Source organism: Astyanax mexicanus, chromosome 7 (assembly GCF_023375975.1).
Source record: "Astyanax mexicanus isolate ESR-SI-001 chromosome 7, AstMex3_surface, whole genome shotgun sequence".
NCBI classification, from domain to species: Eukaryota; Metazoa; Chordata; class Actinopteri; order Characiformes; family Acestrorhamphidae; genus Astyanax; species Astyanax mexicanus.
The window spans coordinates 7,046,153-7,064,457 of NC_064414.1; the positions used below are offsets into that span (position 1 = coordinate 7,046,153).

The 18,305-nt window shown below is 36.3% G+C and overlaps 3 protein-coding genes across 3 annotated transcripts in view; 1 reads left to right on the forward strand and 2 right to left on the reverse strand.

The window, feature by feature from the left end:
- esr2b (estrogen receptor 2b) overlaps window positions 1-18,305 on the reverse strand; it is a 443,098-nt gene that overhangs the window by 114,865 nt on the left and 309,928 nt on the right. The gene's annotated exons all lie outside the window — the stretch shown is intronic.
- gphb5 (glycoprotein hormone subunit beta 5) overlaps window positions 1-18,305 on the reverse strand; it is a 141,773-nt gene that overhangs the window by 54,726 nt on the left and 68,742 nt on the right. The window lies entirely within an intron of this gene.
- Window positions 1,339-18,305, forward strand: part of kcnh5b (potassium voltage-gated channel, subfamily H (eag-related), member 5b) — a 65,869-nt gene continuing 48,902 nt past the window's right edge. The window contains exons 1-4 of the mRNA XM_007228984.3: window positions 1,339-1,471; window positions 7,950-8,073; window positions 9,540-9,646; window positions 11,810-11,938. Of these exons, the coding sequence (XP_007229046.3) occupies window positions 1,399-1,471; window positions 7,950-8,073; window positions 9,540-9,646; window positions 11,810-11,938 (433 nt within the window). The 5' untranslated portion in view covers window positions 1,339-1,398. The remainder of the gene's footprint in view (window positions 1,472-7,949; window positions 8,074-9,539; window positions 9,647-11,809; window positions 11,939-18,305) is intronic.

Here is an 18,305-nt window from a genome sequence, read left to right on the forward strand (position 1 = left end):
AAGAGCGAATAAGTTGAGTTTGCTTAACTTTTTTAAGGCAACCCTTTTGCTCAAATGTTTTAAAGCAACACTAGGTAGGATTTTCTTGATCTTTTTCTTGATCTTTTTAATGAAGTAAAATTACAGCTTGAAACTCACTGCAGCGCTGCATTGAGGTGTAATAGGATGAATAGGGGTGCTCTCGTGTCTGTGCCGGAGCTCCTCTGAGCTCAAACCAAACTCGGTGAGTTTTCCAAGGCGTCCGCAACCAATGCTCGCAAGAACTGCGACCTGCTTTCCGACCTTTAGTTCTAACAGTTCTACTAACAGGACTACTGGTTCATTCTTTACAAACTAATATACAGACACTCTGGCAGAAGCTGGAAAGAGACCAAATATGTCTGTGAAAGCCAGAAAACAAGAAAGAGAAACTAATCCGCCTGAAACATTTATTACACTCTACAACTGTAGGGGGAGCCCGCGAGCACAAAATCTCAATCCTACCTAGTGGAGCTTTAAGTAATGGGGAATGAAAACTTGAGTTAGCATAAATTAAAACATCAAGTTATTACAACTAAAGGGGTACATGATTTATTTATTAACTCAAAATAGTTGAGTGTCTATCTATCTATCTATCTATCTATCTATCTATCTATCTATCTATCTATCTATCTATCTATCTATCTATCTAGTTTAAGATCGTCATAGCCTCAATAATTCTGTTTCTCACATCCTCGGAGAGTTCTTTACAATAAAGTGCCATGCTGAATATCCAGTGGCCAGTATGAAAGAATTGAACCCAAAACATCAAATTTAACACACCTGCTCTTCAATCACACCTGAGACCTATTAACACTAACAAGTCACGTGACTGATTGGGCACAACACTGTTATACAAACTGTACACTATTGTTTTTTTTTTTTTTACATTGTATCAAAGGGTCATATTTACAGTGTTGTTCCATGAAAAGATATAATAAAATATTTACAAAAATGTGACAAAATGCTTTTTTGTTCTCTGCATTGTAATGAAACATATACATTAACATGATAAAGGTTTAGTTTAATTTATGACATCAGTCCAAAAATGAATAGAGGTGTACTCACTTTTGGGAGATACTGTACATTAATACTGAATTATAGAGGACTTTAGACGCTGCTCTGGTTTACAGTGTTATTTACAGTGTTGTTATCCCGAATATTTCTGCTTGCACATCGTTTCAGGAGCGGGAAGCCCCTCGCGCTCCCGCGCGCTCTGCTGTGGAGAGGGGTTCGCCAGCGCGCGTAACGGAGCGGACCCACTGCGCACGCGCGCCTCTCACAAGCACCGAGCCTCGCGCGCACACTCCCGGAGACGGAGCGTTACCATGGTCGTGCTGGGTCCGGCTCCCCGCTCGCGCTCCGGACAGCAGCAGCACCATGCCCGGAGGGAAGCGCGGCCTCGTGGCGCCGCAGAACACCTTCCTGGAGAACATCGTGCGGCGCTCCAGCGGTAAGAGCTCCTCTAATTATTATACTCCTATTATACTCCTCTAACACTCTAATTATACTTATCCAATTATACTGCTCTAATACTCCTCTCTAATACTCTAATTATAATCATCCATTTATACTCCTCTAATACTCTATTTACACTCATCAAATTGTACTCCTCTAATAATATTCCTCTAATACTTCCCTATAACTTCTCTAATACTCCCATAATTATTATACTCCTCTATTACTCCTCTAATGAACTCGTATATTACTCCTCTAATTATACTCCTCTCTTACTCCTCTAATACTTTAATTATACTGATCTAATTATACCTCTCTGATAAGACTCCTCCATTACTCCCCTTTAACTTATCTTATACTGCTCTAATACTTTAATTATACTCATCTAATTATACTAATCTAATAAAACTCCTCTAATACTCTTCTAATTATATTCCTCTATTACTCCCCTGTAACTTCTCTAAAACTCCTCTAAATATACTCCTCTCTTACTCCTCTTATACTCTAACTATACTCATCTAATTGTACTGCTCTAATAATATTTCTCTAATACTCCCCTAATTATTATATTCCTCTATTACTCCTCTAATGAACTCCTATCTCATACTCCTATAATTATACTCCTCTAAAACTCCCCTATTACTTCTTTATTACTCCTCTAATTATACTCCTCGAATATTCCTCTATTACTCTTCAAATACTCCTCTAAAGCTCCTCTAATACTCTACTATTACTCCTCTAACACTCCTCTAATTATACTCCTCTAATACTCCTCTGATACTCTTCTGATACCCCTATTACTCCTCTATTGCTCCTCTAATGCTCCCTCATTAATCCTCTATTACTCCTCTAATACTTCTCCATTACTCCTCTAATTATTCTCCTCTAATACTCCTCTAACACTCCTCTATTACTTCTCTAATACTGTAATCATAATCCTCCACCTTCTCCTCTAACGTTTGGGGGGGGGGGGTATGCTGGGGAATTATGATAATCATAATCAGATTACTATTATTATAAGCTGCTCACACTCTCTGTGTAAAATATCACAGTAATTACAATGTTAGACAATAAAAAAGTATCTTTTTAACATAAAAACCCAATGACTAATAATTCAGTGTGTCTGCAGCTCTAGATCAACCACATCATACTTTCATTAAATGCATTTTTTTTTTGTTAAAATTACCCTCCCTGTCATTGCCACCCTGTTGTGCAATTTGCCATAATAGAGTGGATACTAAGGATAACAATACTGCATCATATTCAATAACATTTCTGGGCCATATTAGCCATGGTACAAATTTTTTTGCTGTTTGTAGCAAATAGAAAAATTCACACTTCTTATTTCCCATTAAACAATATATACTAGAGACAAATTATTATATGTGTCCAGTATCATTTATTTTACTTCAATCCTGGATATATGGAGTGCATTATTAGTATCATGAAATATTAGATCACTGACTTCTGTACAGTCTGGTGAAAATCTGGGTATAACTTATTTAGAAAAATGCAATGTTTGTTATTTCGCCAAGAATATAATTATCGCAGAAATACCCTGAAATATTGTGATATTATTTTAGGGCCATATAGCCCATCTCTATTGGATGCATAAATGACAGGAAGTAAAGTGCGAAAATGTGAAATATATAAAGTAAAGCTGGAAAATATGATTTATGATCTAAATTCTAATTAATATGATAATTAGGTTTAATAGCTAAAATGCACATTGTTTTGATAATGACACTAATACTATTACAAACACTACAGTTTCAAACTGTTTCTACAACTAGAAAAAATAATACTAAAACCTTTACTCATGTAGTTCTAAATAGTATGTCTGTAAATGATACCAGTACACTACAACTATTGCTGCTATTTTTAATACTGCTGATACTAATATGAACACTGTTACTAATATACTACTAATATATGCTAACATATTACTAGTAACACTAATACTTTCAGGTCTATTACTAATAATGTTTTTTGTCACTTTTATTAATACTACAACTAGTTCTAATCGTATTATTACTACTACTATGAATATGAATAATACTGCTTCTAATACTACTTCTACTGCATTATTTTTGTATTACAACTAATACTACTATAACTACTACTGTTACTGCTATTATAAATTCTACTAATACTAATACTACTGTTATTACTACTATAATATTATTACGTCTTCTTCTGCTGCCACCACTAATACTAATACTAATACTAATGCCACTAAACTAAGTCTAATAATAATTTACATTATATAAAGAGTAAAGGTAAAATGTTCTTGCATGACAGCAATAATATTTTACTACAGTGTGTGATTTTTTTTTAGTACTGATTAAAATATATATTTACTCCAAAAAAGTATTTTTAAAAGTGAGTGTGTTAATAAAACCAATAATACCAACAATTTTTTTTACCCTCTTTACTAAAGCAGCAACAGTGAGAACCACCAGAGGGCGCAGTACTCGCATCAGTACTCTTCTCATAGGCCCCGCCCCTCCTGCACTGTGATTGGATTGGTAGTTCATATGTGTGTATTGCTTTGTTTTCTCTTTCTTTCTTTTCTTTCTTTCTTTCTTTTCTGTCACCATTCTTTCTTATTTATTTATTTATTTCTGTCCTTTTTTCTTTCTTACTTTTCTGTCATTCTGTATTGCTTCATGTTTCCCTTTCTTTCTTTCTTTCTTTCTTTCTTTCTTTCTTTCTTTCTTTCTTTCTTTCTTTCTTTTCTTACTTACTTTTCTGTCATTGTTAGTGTATTGTTTATTTATCCTTTTTAGTTTATTTTCCTACCTTTTAATCTATTAATTGCAAACACAAGACAACATAGCAGTGTTGTCACGATACCAAAATTATGACTTTCGATACAGTCTGTGCATAAATATCTCTAAACATCTAAATATTTAAAACATTTGAAATTAATGGAATAATGGAAGATTGAACATAGAACTACAAATTAATGTTTTGATTATTAATAATAAAACAAAAGTACGAACATAGTCTGAGTCAATGAATCAATGATTTAAAACATTGTTAACAAGCCCATGTGTCGATATCATCCTCTGACCTTGTATATAAACAACTGCAGGGAGACTCAGAGACGAGACAGAGCTCTCCTTAGACACTGGATTATACTTCAGAATAGTGCTGGGCGATATGGGAAAAATCATATATCACAATATGGAATTTTTTATATCACGATAACGATATATATCATGATATACCACACTTAAGTATGTTTTCAGTTATTCTTCGAAAAATATGACAAAATAATATCATTGCTTACTTTTTTCCAACTTTATTTCAAAGTGACATTAAACCCAACTTTCACAAATGAGAATTATTACCTTTTATTGCAGCAATATATATGTATCAAATAAAACAGATGAGGTAGATGCAGTAGCTATTTTTTTTTAAAGAACAATGCATCTCCATTGTTCAGCTCTCATGAGTTTAATAATGTAAAGCATGTCGTAAACTGGCATGTTCGCGCAATAACGTAAAGCAACGTCATCTTGCAAAACCAATTTATGAAGCTTTTTCGCGAAGATTACTTTATTATCACTTATATAAACTTTGTTTATGCAACATGACCACACCAATACATATTATGGTAGCCTACTTTATATATTTGCATGAATAATTGAAGAAATTACTGCAGAAACGATAGAAGGGACGATAGAAGGTAAGTAGCATGATAGACACTTTTTTTTAATCGTCCCCACCATATTTATCGTCATATCGTACAGCACTACTTCAGAATGCGTGTTTGTGAGTCACAGACAGTTGTTTAGAAAGAAACTTTGAAAGAGCTGCTATTGTTGTGTGTTTTTCACAGTGGACTAATCACAGATCCTTACAGGAGAGCGATGACGCTGCACTTTTTTAGAAACTTTTGGATTTCTTCTTTCTAGAAGCTGTTTTTAAACATATATATGGTTTATGCTGTTATGATGAAGCATTCTTGAATTATTGAGCTGATAAGTGACAAGGTGTGATTTTTGTGTTAAACATAGCGCCTGTATTGCACCATTTTTAATGATGAAGTATTGAGATAATTTGCTAGTATTGGTATTAAAATTACTTTCTGGGACATCCATGCATTTTTCAAAATGACAATGCAAAACCACATGGTGCACAAAGCCTACTAAAGAATTTTAACTTTTATTTATAAATGTATTATTAAGCTTCATTGATATGTTATTGATGTCATTGAGAACTCTGATTTCCTGCATGTTATAAGTTGGATCTGAACTCCTGAGCTCATTTTTTAAATTTTTTTTCCATTTCTGCAACAGCTGACTAATCTGGCACTCCTCAGAAACGCTGGTCAGCCTGTGAGAGTGCCAGCGGCTGGCAGTCCAGCCGGATTAGTGCTGTATCATTCTCTCAGCAGCCTGACGCCGCGGAACCCACACAGCCAGAACTGAAGCCCTGTTAGACCGGAGCTGTTCAATCACTGAAATACTGCTAGATCAGAGTTAGCCTAGATGTTGGAACATTGCTCTGATGAGGAGATTTTGATTACACTGTAAAAAACAAAACTTAAAACTGTTCTCTTTAATGTGATTTTTAAGTCAACCGAACATGAAATATTGAATTGCAACATAAACTATAGCAAATTAATAGCCTCAACTAATACTTTTAATTTATTGTTAAAAGTTGCCCTTTGGCCAAGCCAACTACCAAGCCAACTACTCACACATGCTCAGTTTGACTCTTTAGTTAAACAAGGTCTACTGAGCAATTCTGCAGGGGTTTTCACCTGATGTTGGTCACACTATTTGTATATTGGGCGTGTCCTCCCACCTGTTACTCACCATCAGTGTGTAGTCCTTCTCCTCAGGCTGGCTGCCTTCTCTTGGTATTCATATGTGTTATATAATAGTGAACTGCCTGGCCTCAGTGTTGAAGGCTATATGAGCAAGTTACTGTGTTCTGTGTTGCTCAGTAAGACTATATGCTGTCCAGCTGGCCTTATTTGCATTTTTGCAAGCCTATTAGACTGACAATAAGACTTATACATAATAGTAATAAATTATCTGTTGCCAACTTAAATGAACAAAAAAGAAATTGTTGTGACCATCTAACAACGCAAAGTGAATTTTTAAGTTGGTGAGACTTAATAAAAAAGTTTTTATTCATTTGAAAAATGAATTATCTGAACTGAAGTTTTCAGTTAGCTTAACAGTCTCTGTTTTTTTTTTTTTTCAAAACTTAAAAGGTTAAGTTGGCCTCAAAACTCAGAAATCCTGTGCAGTAAGTTGCCTTGAAATTTTGGGTTTTCTCAACTTTTTCATTTTTACAGTGTACAGTCAGCCAAAGGTACTGGATAAAGAGAGAACCCAACAGTTGAGTGCTGGGAGGCTTTATAACCGTGTAACTCAGGCTCTGCACTGAGCATAATGACCATAGACTGTAGTCCTGTATCTGTTTCTGTGTGGAATGTGGAATTTATTATCCTCCTTTACCCTCTTCTGTTCTTCAGTGATCAGGAGCCTACAGGCAAGGTTATTATCGTTAATGATAACGAATTAAATAAAGAAAACTGAAAGTTAACTGAAACGAATAGAAACATTATTTTAAAGGAAAAAACGGGGTACCACTTTAAAATAAGACTATGAATGGTTTACAATTAGTTTATTAATGGTTACTAAATAGGTTGCAAATGCCTTAAAATCATTAATAATCAGTTATAACACCTATGTAGAAAGGGCAACAATATAGATGGCTGTGGGTTCACTATTTGGCAAACAACAGGTCATTGTTGCCCTTTTCATGTATGAGTTATAACTGATTATTAATAATTTTTAAGGCATTTACAACCTAATAAGTAACCATTAATGAACAAATTGTAATTAACCATTTATATACCCTTTATAAAGGTTGTCTTATTTTAAAGTGGTACCAAAAACGGTAACTAACTGGAACTGAATTGAGAGTTTATAAAACTAACTAAAACGAACTGAAACCACAGATAGAATACCTATCGTTTTCGTGTTTGTTAATTAAGCAATAGAACATGAGAGGGAGTGTGTTATCACGAATAACATCACTAACATCGTAATTATTAGAAATGCCCCAAACTAAGTGCTATTTTTAAAGTGTTCTAAGTAGTTTTTATTATTTTTTGTAATTATAAAGCTTACTTCTGCAATTAGGTCAACGTAAAAGACACCATGCTTAATAATAAAATGTATATGCCTAAAAGCTGATCTGTGGTGGTCTACCCTGTGGGGTACTAACCAATTGAGGAACAGGGTAAAAGGAGGGTAATAATAAAGTTTACAGAAAAACAGATACAGTACTACAGTCTGTAATTATAGAACTACAAAGTGTGTAGAGTGTTGAAACAGTTACATAACAAATCAGTCATTATTTTTCGACAGAACTGTGTATTTGGGTGGCGTAGTAATGAAGTATGTGTGCTCTGAGCTACTGTATGTGTGATCTCTTTACTCCAGAGACGAGTTTCCTGCTCGGGAACGCTCAGATCGTAGAGTGGCCGGTGGTCTACAGTAATGACGGATTCTGCAAACTCTCAGGATACCACAGAGCCGAGGTCATGCAGAAGAGCAGCACATGCAGGTGAGTGGATGGAGACAGCAGTCCTAAAGCTCATGCAGCTTTGCCATCAAGCTGCCGGCGCTCAGAGGTAGCAAAATTGGCCCTGCTCCCTCTGGGTGGGTACTGTAGATGGTGCGCTCTCCCCACATCACTCCTAGGGTGATGTCCGCAGCAAAGGGCGTCTATGAGCTGATGTACCAGAACGGAGCTGTTGCTCTTTCCTCTGAGCATGCTGTGATGCTGCTCGGTAATGCTGCATCAGCAGCAGCTCGAAAAGAAGTAGTGGCTGACTTCACATGTATCAGAGGAAGCATGTGTTAGTCTTCGCCCTCCTGGTGTGTTGGGGCATCACTAGTGATAGGTGGAGTACTAATAAGTGGATTGAGTAATTGGCCGTGTAAATTGAGGAGAAAATGGGAAAAATTAGAAATAAAATTATATAAAAAAAAAAGAAAATGTGGTGGTGGAGAGAGAGGCTGCTTGCCACTAGAAACAAAATGCTGATCATTTGGTTGTTGAAGTGGAAGGGAGGTTGCCACACTGTTTAATGTAATTCAGACATTGGAATGTACACCATACTGAGGCGAAAATGTGTTTTATTGCAGATAAAGTTAAAAACAGATAAGATGGTGACAGGATACAGGCACTGCCATGATTATATAACACAAATGTAGCCATATTATTAACTTTTCAAACCAGTAAACCAGTAAACCTACACACATCTTATCTGTTCACTGGGGTCACTTAGCATTTATAAAATTTAGGGCCCTATTTTAGCGATCTTTAGGCAAGTAGTCCACCACGCATCTTGATTTAGGGCGTGTCTGAATGTCTTTGTTATCATAACGACTACAAGAAAAGTATGGCTTGCACGGCTTGAAACCATCACTGATAATCAGTACATTTTACATTTCATTTGGAAATCAGGGCACCAAAGTCTGGAGGAAGAGTGGAGAGACACACAGTCCAAACTGCTTGAGGTCTAGGGTGAAGTTTCCACCAATCAGTGATGGTTTGGAGAGACATGTCATCTGCTGGTGTTGATCCACTGTGTTTTATGATCAAGTGTAAAGTCAGTGCAGTTTTGTTTTCCCACAAAATCTTACAGCACTTCATGCTTCCCTCTGCTGAAAACAACTTTTATGGAGGTGCAGATTTCATTTTCCAGCAGGACTTGGTAATATTGTATGCAGAAATTAAGTAAGGTAACTAAAAGAAAAGATTGATTGAGGACTGCCTGAAAAAAGCATCACAGAAGAAGAATTCACATGTTTAGGGATGTCAGTGGATCACAGACTTGATGCAGTTACTGCAAGCGAAGGATTTCAAAGGATGTCAAATTATTTTTTTTTCAGTCTATATCTGAAATGAAGAGTGTCCTCTTTTTTGAAAAAGAAAATGTATTAATTCTGATTAATTGTTTGAGTTGAGGTTTTATTGGAACTGTATTTGACACCCCCCCCCCCTCTCTCTCTCTCTTTGTCTAGTTTTATGTATGGTGAGCTGACAGATAAGAAGACCATAGAGAAGGTCAGGCAGACCTTCGATAACTATGAGTCCAACTGTTTTGAAATTCTACTGTACAGAAAGAACAGTGAGTATACTATTACTACATTATATCAAGTTTGCTTTGATGTAAAAATATAAATATATATATTCATATGAACATACAGCATATTACAATTTCTATGAGTTAATTAACTATTACTAATTATTTGTGGAGCTTCACTCATACTCTTTGTGACAGGATTAGAGAGTCTGACATTGAATATGATGAATCTGCTGTCAAAATCTGTCCTCTAGACATTAGCTAGACGACTAAATACATTAATGACCAGAGCAGTGTGGAAGCGTTCCATACATTTCTGCCTTAGCCATCAGCGATCACTGTGAAAAGCTGTTTGTGATATTGATATTATTAGATTGACACCAAATCAGAGCCTCTAAAAGGTGATAGGGCTGTTAAAAATATCAATATATCAAAGTATCGCAATGTTTCGTTTTTAAAACAATAGTTTGTTTAGTGTTGAGTTTAAACCCTGACCACTATATATCAGTGTTGTACTCTGTAATTAGACTTCACTGTTCTGATTGCATAAAAACCCAACTTTTCTGGGACTCTGAGTGGCCTTAGTGGCTCCAGTGCACTAAGGCACTGCCACTATGATCCGAGCATTGTTAATTTGAATCCTGGGTCATGCTGCTTGCCATCAGCAGCCAGAGTCTGAGAGAGCACAACTGGCTTTGCACTTTCTGGGTATGCAGATGGTGTTCTCTTCCCATGTCAGCCAGCACAGGCGTCTGTTAGTTAATAATGCATGTGCTAGACCTCACTTCCTAGTGGTAGGTGGAGTCTTAATAAGTGGTTTGGGAAATTAGCCTTCTAAATTGGGTATAAAATGGGTCAAAATTAGAAAACAAAAATAAAAATGTACTCATTTTTATATATACTTGGATAAAATTAAAAGACCACTTCAGTTTCTGAATCAGTTGTTTTTTCTTTTTCTATTTATAGATATATATTTGAGTAAAATAAACATTGTTGTTTTATTCTATAAACTACAGACAACATTTCTCCCAAATTCCATATAAAAATATTGTCACTTAGAGCATTTATTTGCAGAAAATGTGAAATGACTGAAAAAAACAAAAAGATGCAGAGCTTGTCTATAGAGCTGAAATAATGCAAAGAAAACAATTTCATATTCATAACGTTTTAAAAGTTCAGAAATCAATATTTAGTGCAATAACCCTGGTTTTTAATCACAGTTTTCATGCATCTTGGCATCATGTTCTCCTCCACCAGTCTTACACACTGTTTTTGACAACTTTATGCCTTTACTCCTGGTGCAAAAAACAAGTAGTTCAGTTTGGTTTGATGGCTTGTGATCATCCATCTTCCTCTTGATTATATTCCAGAGGTTTTCAATTTGATAAAATCAAAGAAACTTTTTTATATTGAACACCTGCTCTTGCCAAACTCTTTGTATGAACATACAACCCCAATTCTGAAGAAGCTGGGACATTCCTGCTTACTTACAGACATTTCTCCAGATTCTATGATTTTTTTAAAATATATTATGGACTGTAGATGATGAAATCCTTTAATCCCTTGCAGTTGCACATTGAGAAAAGTTATTCTTAAACTGTTGGACTATTTGCTCATGCAGTTGTTCACAAAGTGGTGAACCTCGCCCCCAATCTTGCTTGTGAACGACTGAGCCTTTCAGGAATGCCCCCTTTAAACCCAATCACGGCACTCACCTGTTTCCAATTAACCTGTTCACCTGTGGAATGTTCTTAACAGGTGTTTTTTGAGCATTCCTCATAACTTTGCAGGTATTTTGTTGCCACTGTTTAAAATTCTTTGGAATGAAAAATGAGTGAATATTTGCAAAAATCTGTTTAAACATTACATTTCTTGTATTTTTAGTGTATTCAATTGAATATAGGTTGAAAATGATTTGCAAATCATTCTTTACTATTTTAATGTATGTTTTAGACAATGTACCAACTTCATTGGAATTGTGGTTATACTAATAATGTTTTATGCAGGCAGTTTCCACAGTTCATTTGGCAGTAATAACAGTTCATAGGAACAGTGGAGGTGAAGTTGAGGTCTGAAACACCACAAAATTTTATTTTCGAACTTCTCTTATCATCTCACTTTTCAGAAAGGCAGCTCATAGACTGACTGTGCAGTAGTGATGCACAGTAGTGATGAGCGACATTGATTTTTTTTTTTTACTTTTGACAGGAACCCCGGTGTGGTTCTACATGCAGATCGCACCAATTAGGAATGAGAACGACAAGGTGGTGCTGTTCCTGTGCACGTTCAAAGACATCACTGTTTTCAAACAGCCCATTGAGGATGAAAGCACCAGAGGTGAGAACACGCACACAAACACCCCAGATGGGAACACTCCGGAGTTTTTGGAGCCATCAGAGGATAACTATTATGCATCTAGTTTTGTATTGGAGTTATGTTCTCTGCATTGTGTTCTGTTGATAATGAGAGTTCCTGTGGGCTATGGGTAGATACAGCCAAGACGTTTTTTCCATTGGTTAGTCCTTTAGGAAATGGACTAAAGATGTTAGATGTTACAGATTACCCCAGAAGGAATCATCCGACAAGAATAAAGCTTGGTGGGTAGATGTAAAATCATGAGACAGACAAATACAAGTGTCACACTCGGCTGTGCAAGTTACCTAGGCAAGGCAAGGAGATTATGGCTGTACCAGACTGACTAGATAGTCAGGTAAGTCCACAGAGAGCTGGCAGAATGTCCAACATGCGCACAGTAACCCAACAGTCACGGTTTCAAACATTCAGCAAGCAGTGATATCCTCCATCAGTCATCCTGTTAGTGCCAGCACCACTGGCAGACGGCTGCACAATGTAGGACTACATGCATGAAGACCATTATAATAACTGCCCCTGACACCACATCAACATTGCCAAAGACACTCACATGTAAATATTCCATTAGGAACCTCTACAACTTGATGCTGAGACATCTGGCATGTTGTATAAGCTAACATGGGGCTTAAACACATACTGGAAGACACTAATTCTGTATGTGTAGCTCCAAAACTATTGCCCATAACAGTCTAAACAAGGGGTCCCCTGTCACAGGGGGGCGTAGGGCACTCGCACAATGTCGCAAGTCGTAGTGGGCCAAACTGAAAAACCAGTGAAAGCTGGACCCATATGTGATTTCTCATGAAATGTGCAGCTAATCACAATTTTCAAGAGTTTTAAATCCTGCCAAATAAGTCTAATGTGCATTTAAATCATAGGTGGTGCTATGGAGATGATAAAACACATATATACATATATGAACTTTTAATTCCAAATCAAAAGACTCATATAAGCCTTAGATAAGCAGGCCTGTCAAGTTGAGTGAGCTTTTCTTTGTTTGTAACCTCCTTAAAGCACCCAGCATTACCCAGGTGTTCACTTCCTGTTTTGATGTGGCATACATAACTGGCTGTGAACGTTACATTACATTACATTATGTTACATTATATAGCATTACATTGTATTTAGTGGACGCTCCCCAGGCGCAATTTTGGACCACTTTACCTCTCTCAAACACTTGCTATCTTGATAACTTCGCATGGACCACTGTGTTAAATTAGCTAGTGAAGTTTAGCTAACCCTAGCTGAAGCCTAGTGTTTACCTGTCTTGTAGTCCTTCTGGGCTCTAAGCTTTCTCCATCTACTAAACACATTGCTAACATTTACTGCCATTTTACTGTCTTTGTTAATGAAGCTTTTTAGAAGGACACAGAGGCTGTAGCATGGTAGATTTGCCTGCTATTGTGTTCACTGTGTGGGATCAGAAGCTACAGCACAAACTGTTTCATAACTTGTTACCGATGGTTGCATTTCACAAAACTATGATCTTCCATATGGTGTTCCACAGGGATCAGTACTAGGTCCACTCCTGTTTTCTCCTTATATGTTACCACTAGGTAAAATAATTAGCCAGTAAGGTGTAAGTTTCCGTTCCTATGCAGACGATACACAACTTTATATATCTATTGACCCAGATAGTACTATTAACAGAATGTTGAGGAAATTTTGTTCACTGGATGAACACATACTTTCTTAAACGTAATGAAGATAATTTCCTAATAGAGAAAAGTCATGGAAAAGTTGGGAAGTCTGGATGTGCAGGTGCTTTAAGATTCTGACCTAGGTTTTAAAGAATAAATTGGCAATGTGGCAATTTATTAGTCCAATCAGTATTAGTGCATAAAATAAAATTTATATTGGTCCTTTAAAGACAGTATTCTGGTGGCAAACTGGCGTAGGCTGGCTGGTGTTGGTGAAATGGGTGAGGATAAGAGCCACAATGGTGTCCAGTCTACTGCCTTTCCAGCTTTCTGGAGCTTCAGTCACCTGTGAAATGGTAGAAAAGTGGTGAAAGTGAGACGGTCAGCATGTCTGCCACATGGAGCTAAAACTCCTCACCCACTGCTCACCCAGCAGGGTTTCATGCCAGAGGTTATGACCTGAGTCAGTGTGGTTGGGTGCCCTCTATTAGTAGTCGTCAGCCGTGCCACATCAGCACAGTCATGAGCTGAGGAGAGCTGTCCAAACAGCAAGGCCTGGTCATCACACTGGACAGTACCTGATGCCTGGAGAAGGTCAATGACCAATATAATGGTTTTATACACTGCCTGACCAAAAAAAAAATGATTTAAGTATGTAAATAATGTGGGGTTGATGCTGCAGTTGCTCTGCAGGTTTAGGTTCAGCAACAGTATGTGCTGAAAGAATGAGGTCAGCTGACCTCAATACCTGAATATACTGAATATAGACCAGGTTATTCCATCAATGGATTTTTTTCTTCCCTGATGACACGGACATATTCCAAGATGACGAGAATGTCAGGATTCATGGGGCTGGAATTGTGAAAGAGTTCAGGGTTCAGGAAGCATGAGATCATCATTTTTTACACATGGATTGAGAGAGAGTTCACCACAGAGTCCAGATCTGAACCTCATTGAGAATCTTTGGGATGTGCTGGATGGAGAAGAGCTGCTTTGTGCAGTGGTCAGACTCTACCATCATCAATGCTGCTGCAAGATCTTGGTGAAAAGGTAATCCAGCAACACTGGACTGAAATAATTCTTGTGACATTGCAGAAACTTTATTGAAACAATGCCACAGAGAATGTGTGCTGCAATCAAAGCTAAAGGTGGTCCATCAAATGTTTTTGTAATTGCGACTTCTTTTTTGGTCGCTAGGCAGTGTAAATAAGGACAAACTGAAAACCAAACAGTTTTTTTTCACAGATTTTTTATTCACTTTTATTCACTCTTTTTCACAGTTAAATAAATTTCACTGCAACTTCACTTCAATTTTCACTGCAAAAAAAGTGAAATTTTCTAATTTTAAGTTTTAATGCAATAAATCTTATTTTCTTCTCTGATAAGACTTTTTGTCTCACTAAGCATTGTGTGTAAGTGTTAAATTATTTTGCTTATTTTAGGGATAATTATCTTAATCATTCCTACTTAGAATTTGTACCTTATTTTAAGCAACTTTAAACTTTAAAATAAGCTCAATCAAGCAGCAATCAAGTTGTTCTGATTATTGTGTCCAAAAACAGTGACTTTTTTTGCTTGATTGAGGTGTTACTTCACTCATTTTGAGACTTTGCTATAGCTTTTTGTAAGAATTCTTACTAAGAAAATTTTGCTTACCCCATTGGCAGATTTTTGTGCTTAATATACATATATTTGTCTTAATTTGCATATATTTTGTCTATTTTTTGCAGATGGATTTTTTGCAGTGTACCATTAAAAATAAAAACGGTTGCCAAATATTCAATGCATCCGTAGGTACAATTAGAGGTCTGAACTTGCATGAGCGTGAAGATTGATATCTCTGATATCTCCCTCTACAGCACATCCTTCAGTTTCCTTAGTTTTAGTCTTGACGTGTCATAAAATAGTTAATTTAGTTGTTCTTTATATAGATACTGCTGCTAAGCAACATCATTACGTCAAAGACGTGGTTCTCTGTGACATCTTTACATTAGCTTAATTGATATCATTGAACTTGTTGCTTTTATTATATTGGATGTGTGGAATTGCTAGGCTACAGCTGTATGAGGTAAAACAATATTTTACAAATATCAGCTCTTAAAGAACGGCGTATCAAAATCATAGCACAAGATTGGAGCTAACTGTAGGGTATTATTATAATTATATTAAGTATAGTTTGATATAGTCTCAGGCATTGTGTTCATTACGTTCAAATTCCACACACACACACTGCTTGCTTTTCACTTAACAACCTTAAATGACACCTTAAAAAATTATTCCATCCTTTTACAACCTAAAATGTCCTGAACACGCCTAGCAACAACCTAGCAACCCCCTAACGACCACATATCACACCCAAGCTACCACATCCAAAACCATATAGAAGCACACAGTTCGTAAAAATGATGCACAAGGCGCATTTATACGACAAAAAAAATATAATAATTTACTTCTGTCCAATAAGAGTTTAAACATTGGAGTTTTCATCAAATATACAGTACCAGTCAAAAGTTTGGACACTTCAATGTTTTTTTTTTTGATCTACATAGTAAATGAACAGTGAATTGATGAATACTATAAATTAGTTCAGCTAGACAATGAAAGAACACATAAGGAATGTTAAACAAACCAAAAATACTCTGTGAAGCATTTACATGCTCTTATCTGGGAAGCTGGTAACTCTGATGAATTTATCCTGTACAACAGAGGAAACTCTTGCTCTTCCTTTTCTGAGTTGGTCCTGATGAGAGCCAGTTTTATCATAACATTTAATGTTTTTTTCTATACTCTTGACAAGTTAACAAAGAAAATGCCAAGGTGTGTAAAGCTGTCATCTAAGCAAGAGATGCTACTTTGAAGAATCTAAAATATTTAAAAAAATATTCTGATTTGTTCAACTATTTTGTTTATGGGTTAATACTAAAGTCATGCATATTTTTAAACTACAAAGCAGAAAATAATGAAAAAACACTGATTTTAAGTCATGTCCAAACCTTTGACTTTTATTAACCTTTGTACTTTAATTTAATCCCTAGTAATACCATGTATTGTACATATTACTGCAGTCATGAAGAAATGATGGCAATGAAGGCAACTTTTTAAGAGAAGAAATTTTTTTATAAAGGAGCATTTCTATTGGTCCATTCATCATGGCATTTCAACACAATATACAATGTGTACAATTGACAGATTAATATAAGGTCAATAAGTAAACAACAGAGATTTACTCCAAATATTATTTGGCTCTTCAAAATTATTATATGGGATTAAAAAGATCATCAAAGGCTCAATTTATTCTATAGGCTCAGTCTATGTGTAAAACGGAGGAGGAGGCCGGATGCAAACGCAAGTCGGTTTTATTAGATATTTAGAAACTAACAAAGAACAAAACACTTATAAAGAAAAGGACACTAAAACAAAACACTATGAAACAGAGGATAAACTAAAAGGATGAAACAAACATTCAAAAATAACAAACAAAGAACCAAACTACATAAAGCAAACCTGGAACACTGAAGACAAAAAACACAGCAGGTCTGAGGCTAAACAAAACACAGATAAACAAGATCCAGACAGAGTAACAGCACAAAGTCAAACAAAAAGCACGACAGAGAACAAAGGAGCACATGGGGTATTTATATACAGGCACACACAAGGGACACCTGTAGAATTAACAAGGAGGCAGGGTTAGAAAATGAGACAGGAGGGATTACAGATGACAGGGCGGGGCTAAGGCGGAGACAGGACAATAAACAAAACAATGCCATGTGCTCAAAAAAGCACATGGCTAGTGACACAAGACAGGAAAACAGGGCAGAAGCAGAAAGGACCCAAAAAAGGGAAAGACACTAGACATATACAGGTAAAGGTGTGACACTATGTGCTCTCCATCTGCAGGTTTCTGTTTTAAAAAAAATATCCTCCTGGTACCGTCTCGATCCACCTCTTCCATCAGGACTGTTAATGACTCTCTCAGAGCAGCAGAATATAATATAAATTCTGAGATGTTTACGATGTCATCAGCGAGAAAACAATGGAAACAGACAGGCTTTGAGCGTTCTGTGGGCTGTGTTTGAGCTGATCTGGAGAGACAGGGGTTGATATAGCAGAACTCTGGCTCTGGTGCTGGTGTGTGTGATCTGTCAGGAATAGCAGTGTTTGTCTGACGGACACTTGTCTCGTTCTGGATGATGTATCTAGAGGCAATATATATTTACGAGAGGCAGAACAGTGCAGTCCCAGAGGCTGGCACCCTTTGTACAGGCTCTCTTTCAGAACATATTTTACTTGTTAATGGACAAACACGGCACAGTCTATACAGTTAACAATGTTCTTTATTCCCACCAGTTTTTAATGAAAATTTACACAATTACCTCAAATTAAGTCGATCAGCACAGACCTGTTTGGTGTCTGAATTGGCTTTTTTAAGGCTGTTGCACATTAGATGTCTGACATTGTGCAGTGCTTAAAAAAAACCCAGTGTTTTTAATAGAGATACAGTGGTATGAAAAAGTTTGGGCACCCCTGATCATTTTTATGATTTTTCTATATAAATAATTAGTTGTTCAGATAAGCAATTTCAGATAATTATATCATATAGCAGATGAACACAGTGATATCTGAGAAGTAAAATGAAGTTTATAGGATTTACAGAAAGTCTGCAATAATTCTTTAAACAAAATGAGGCAGGT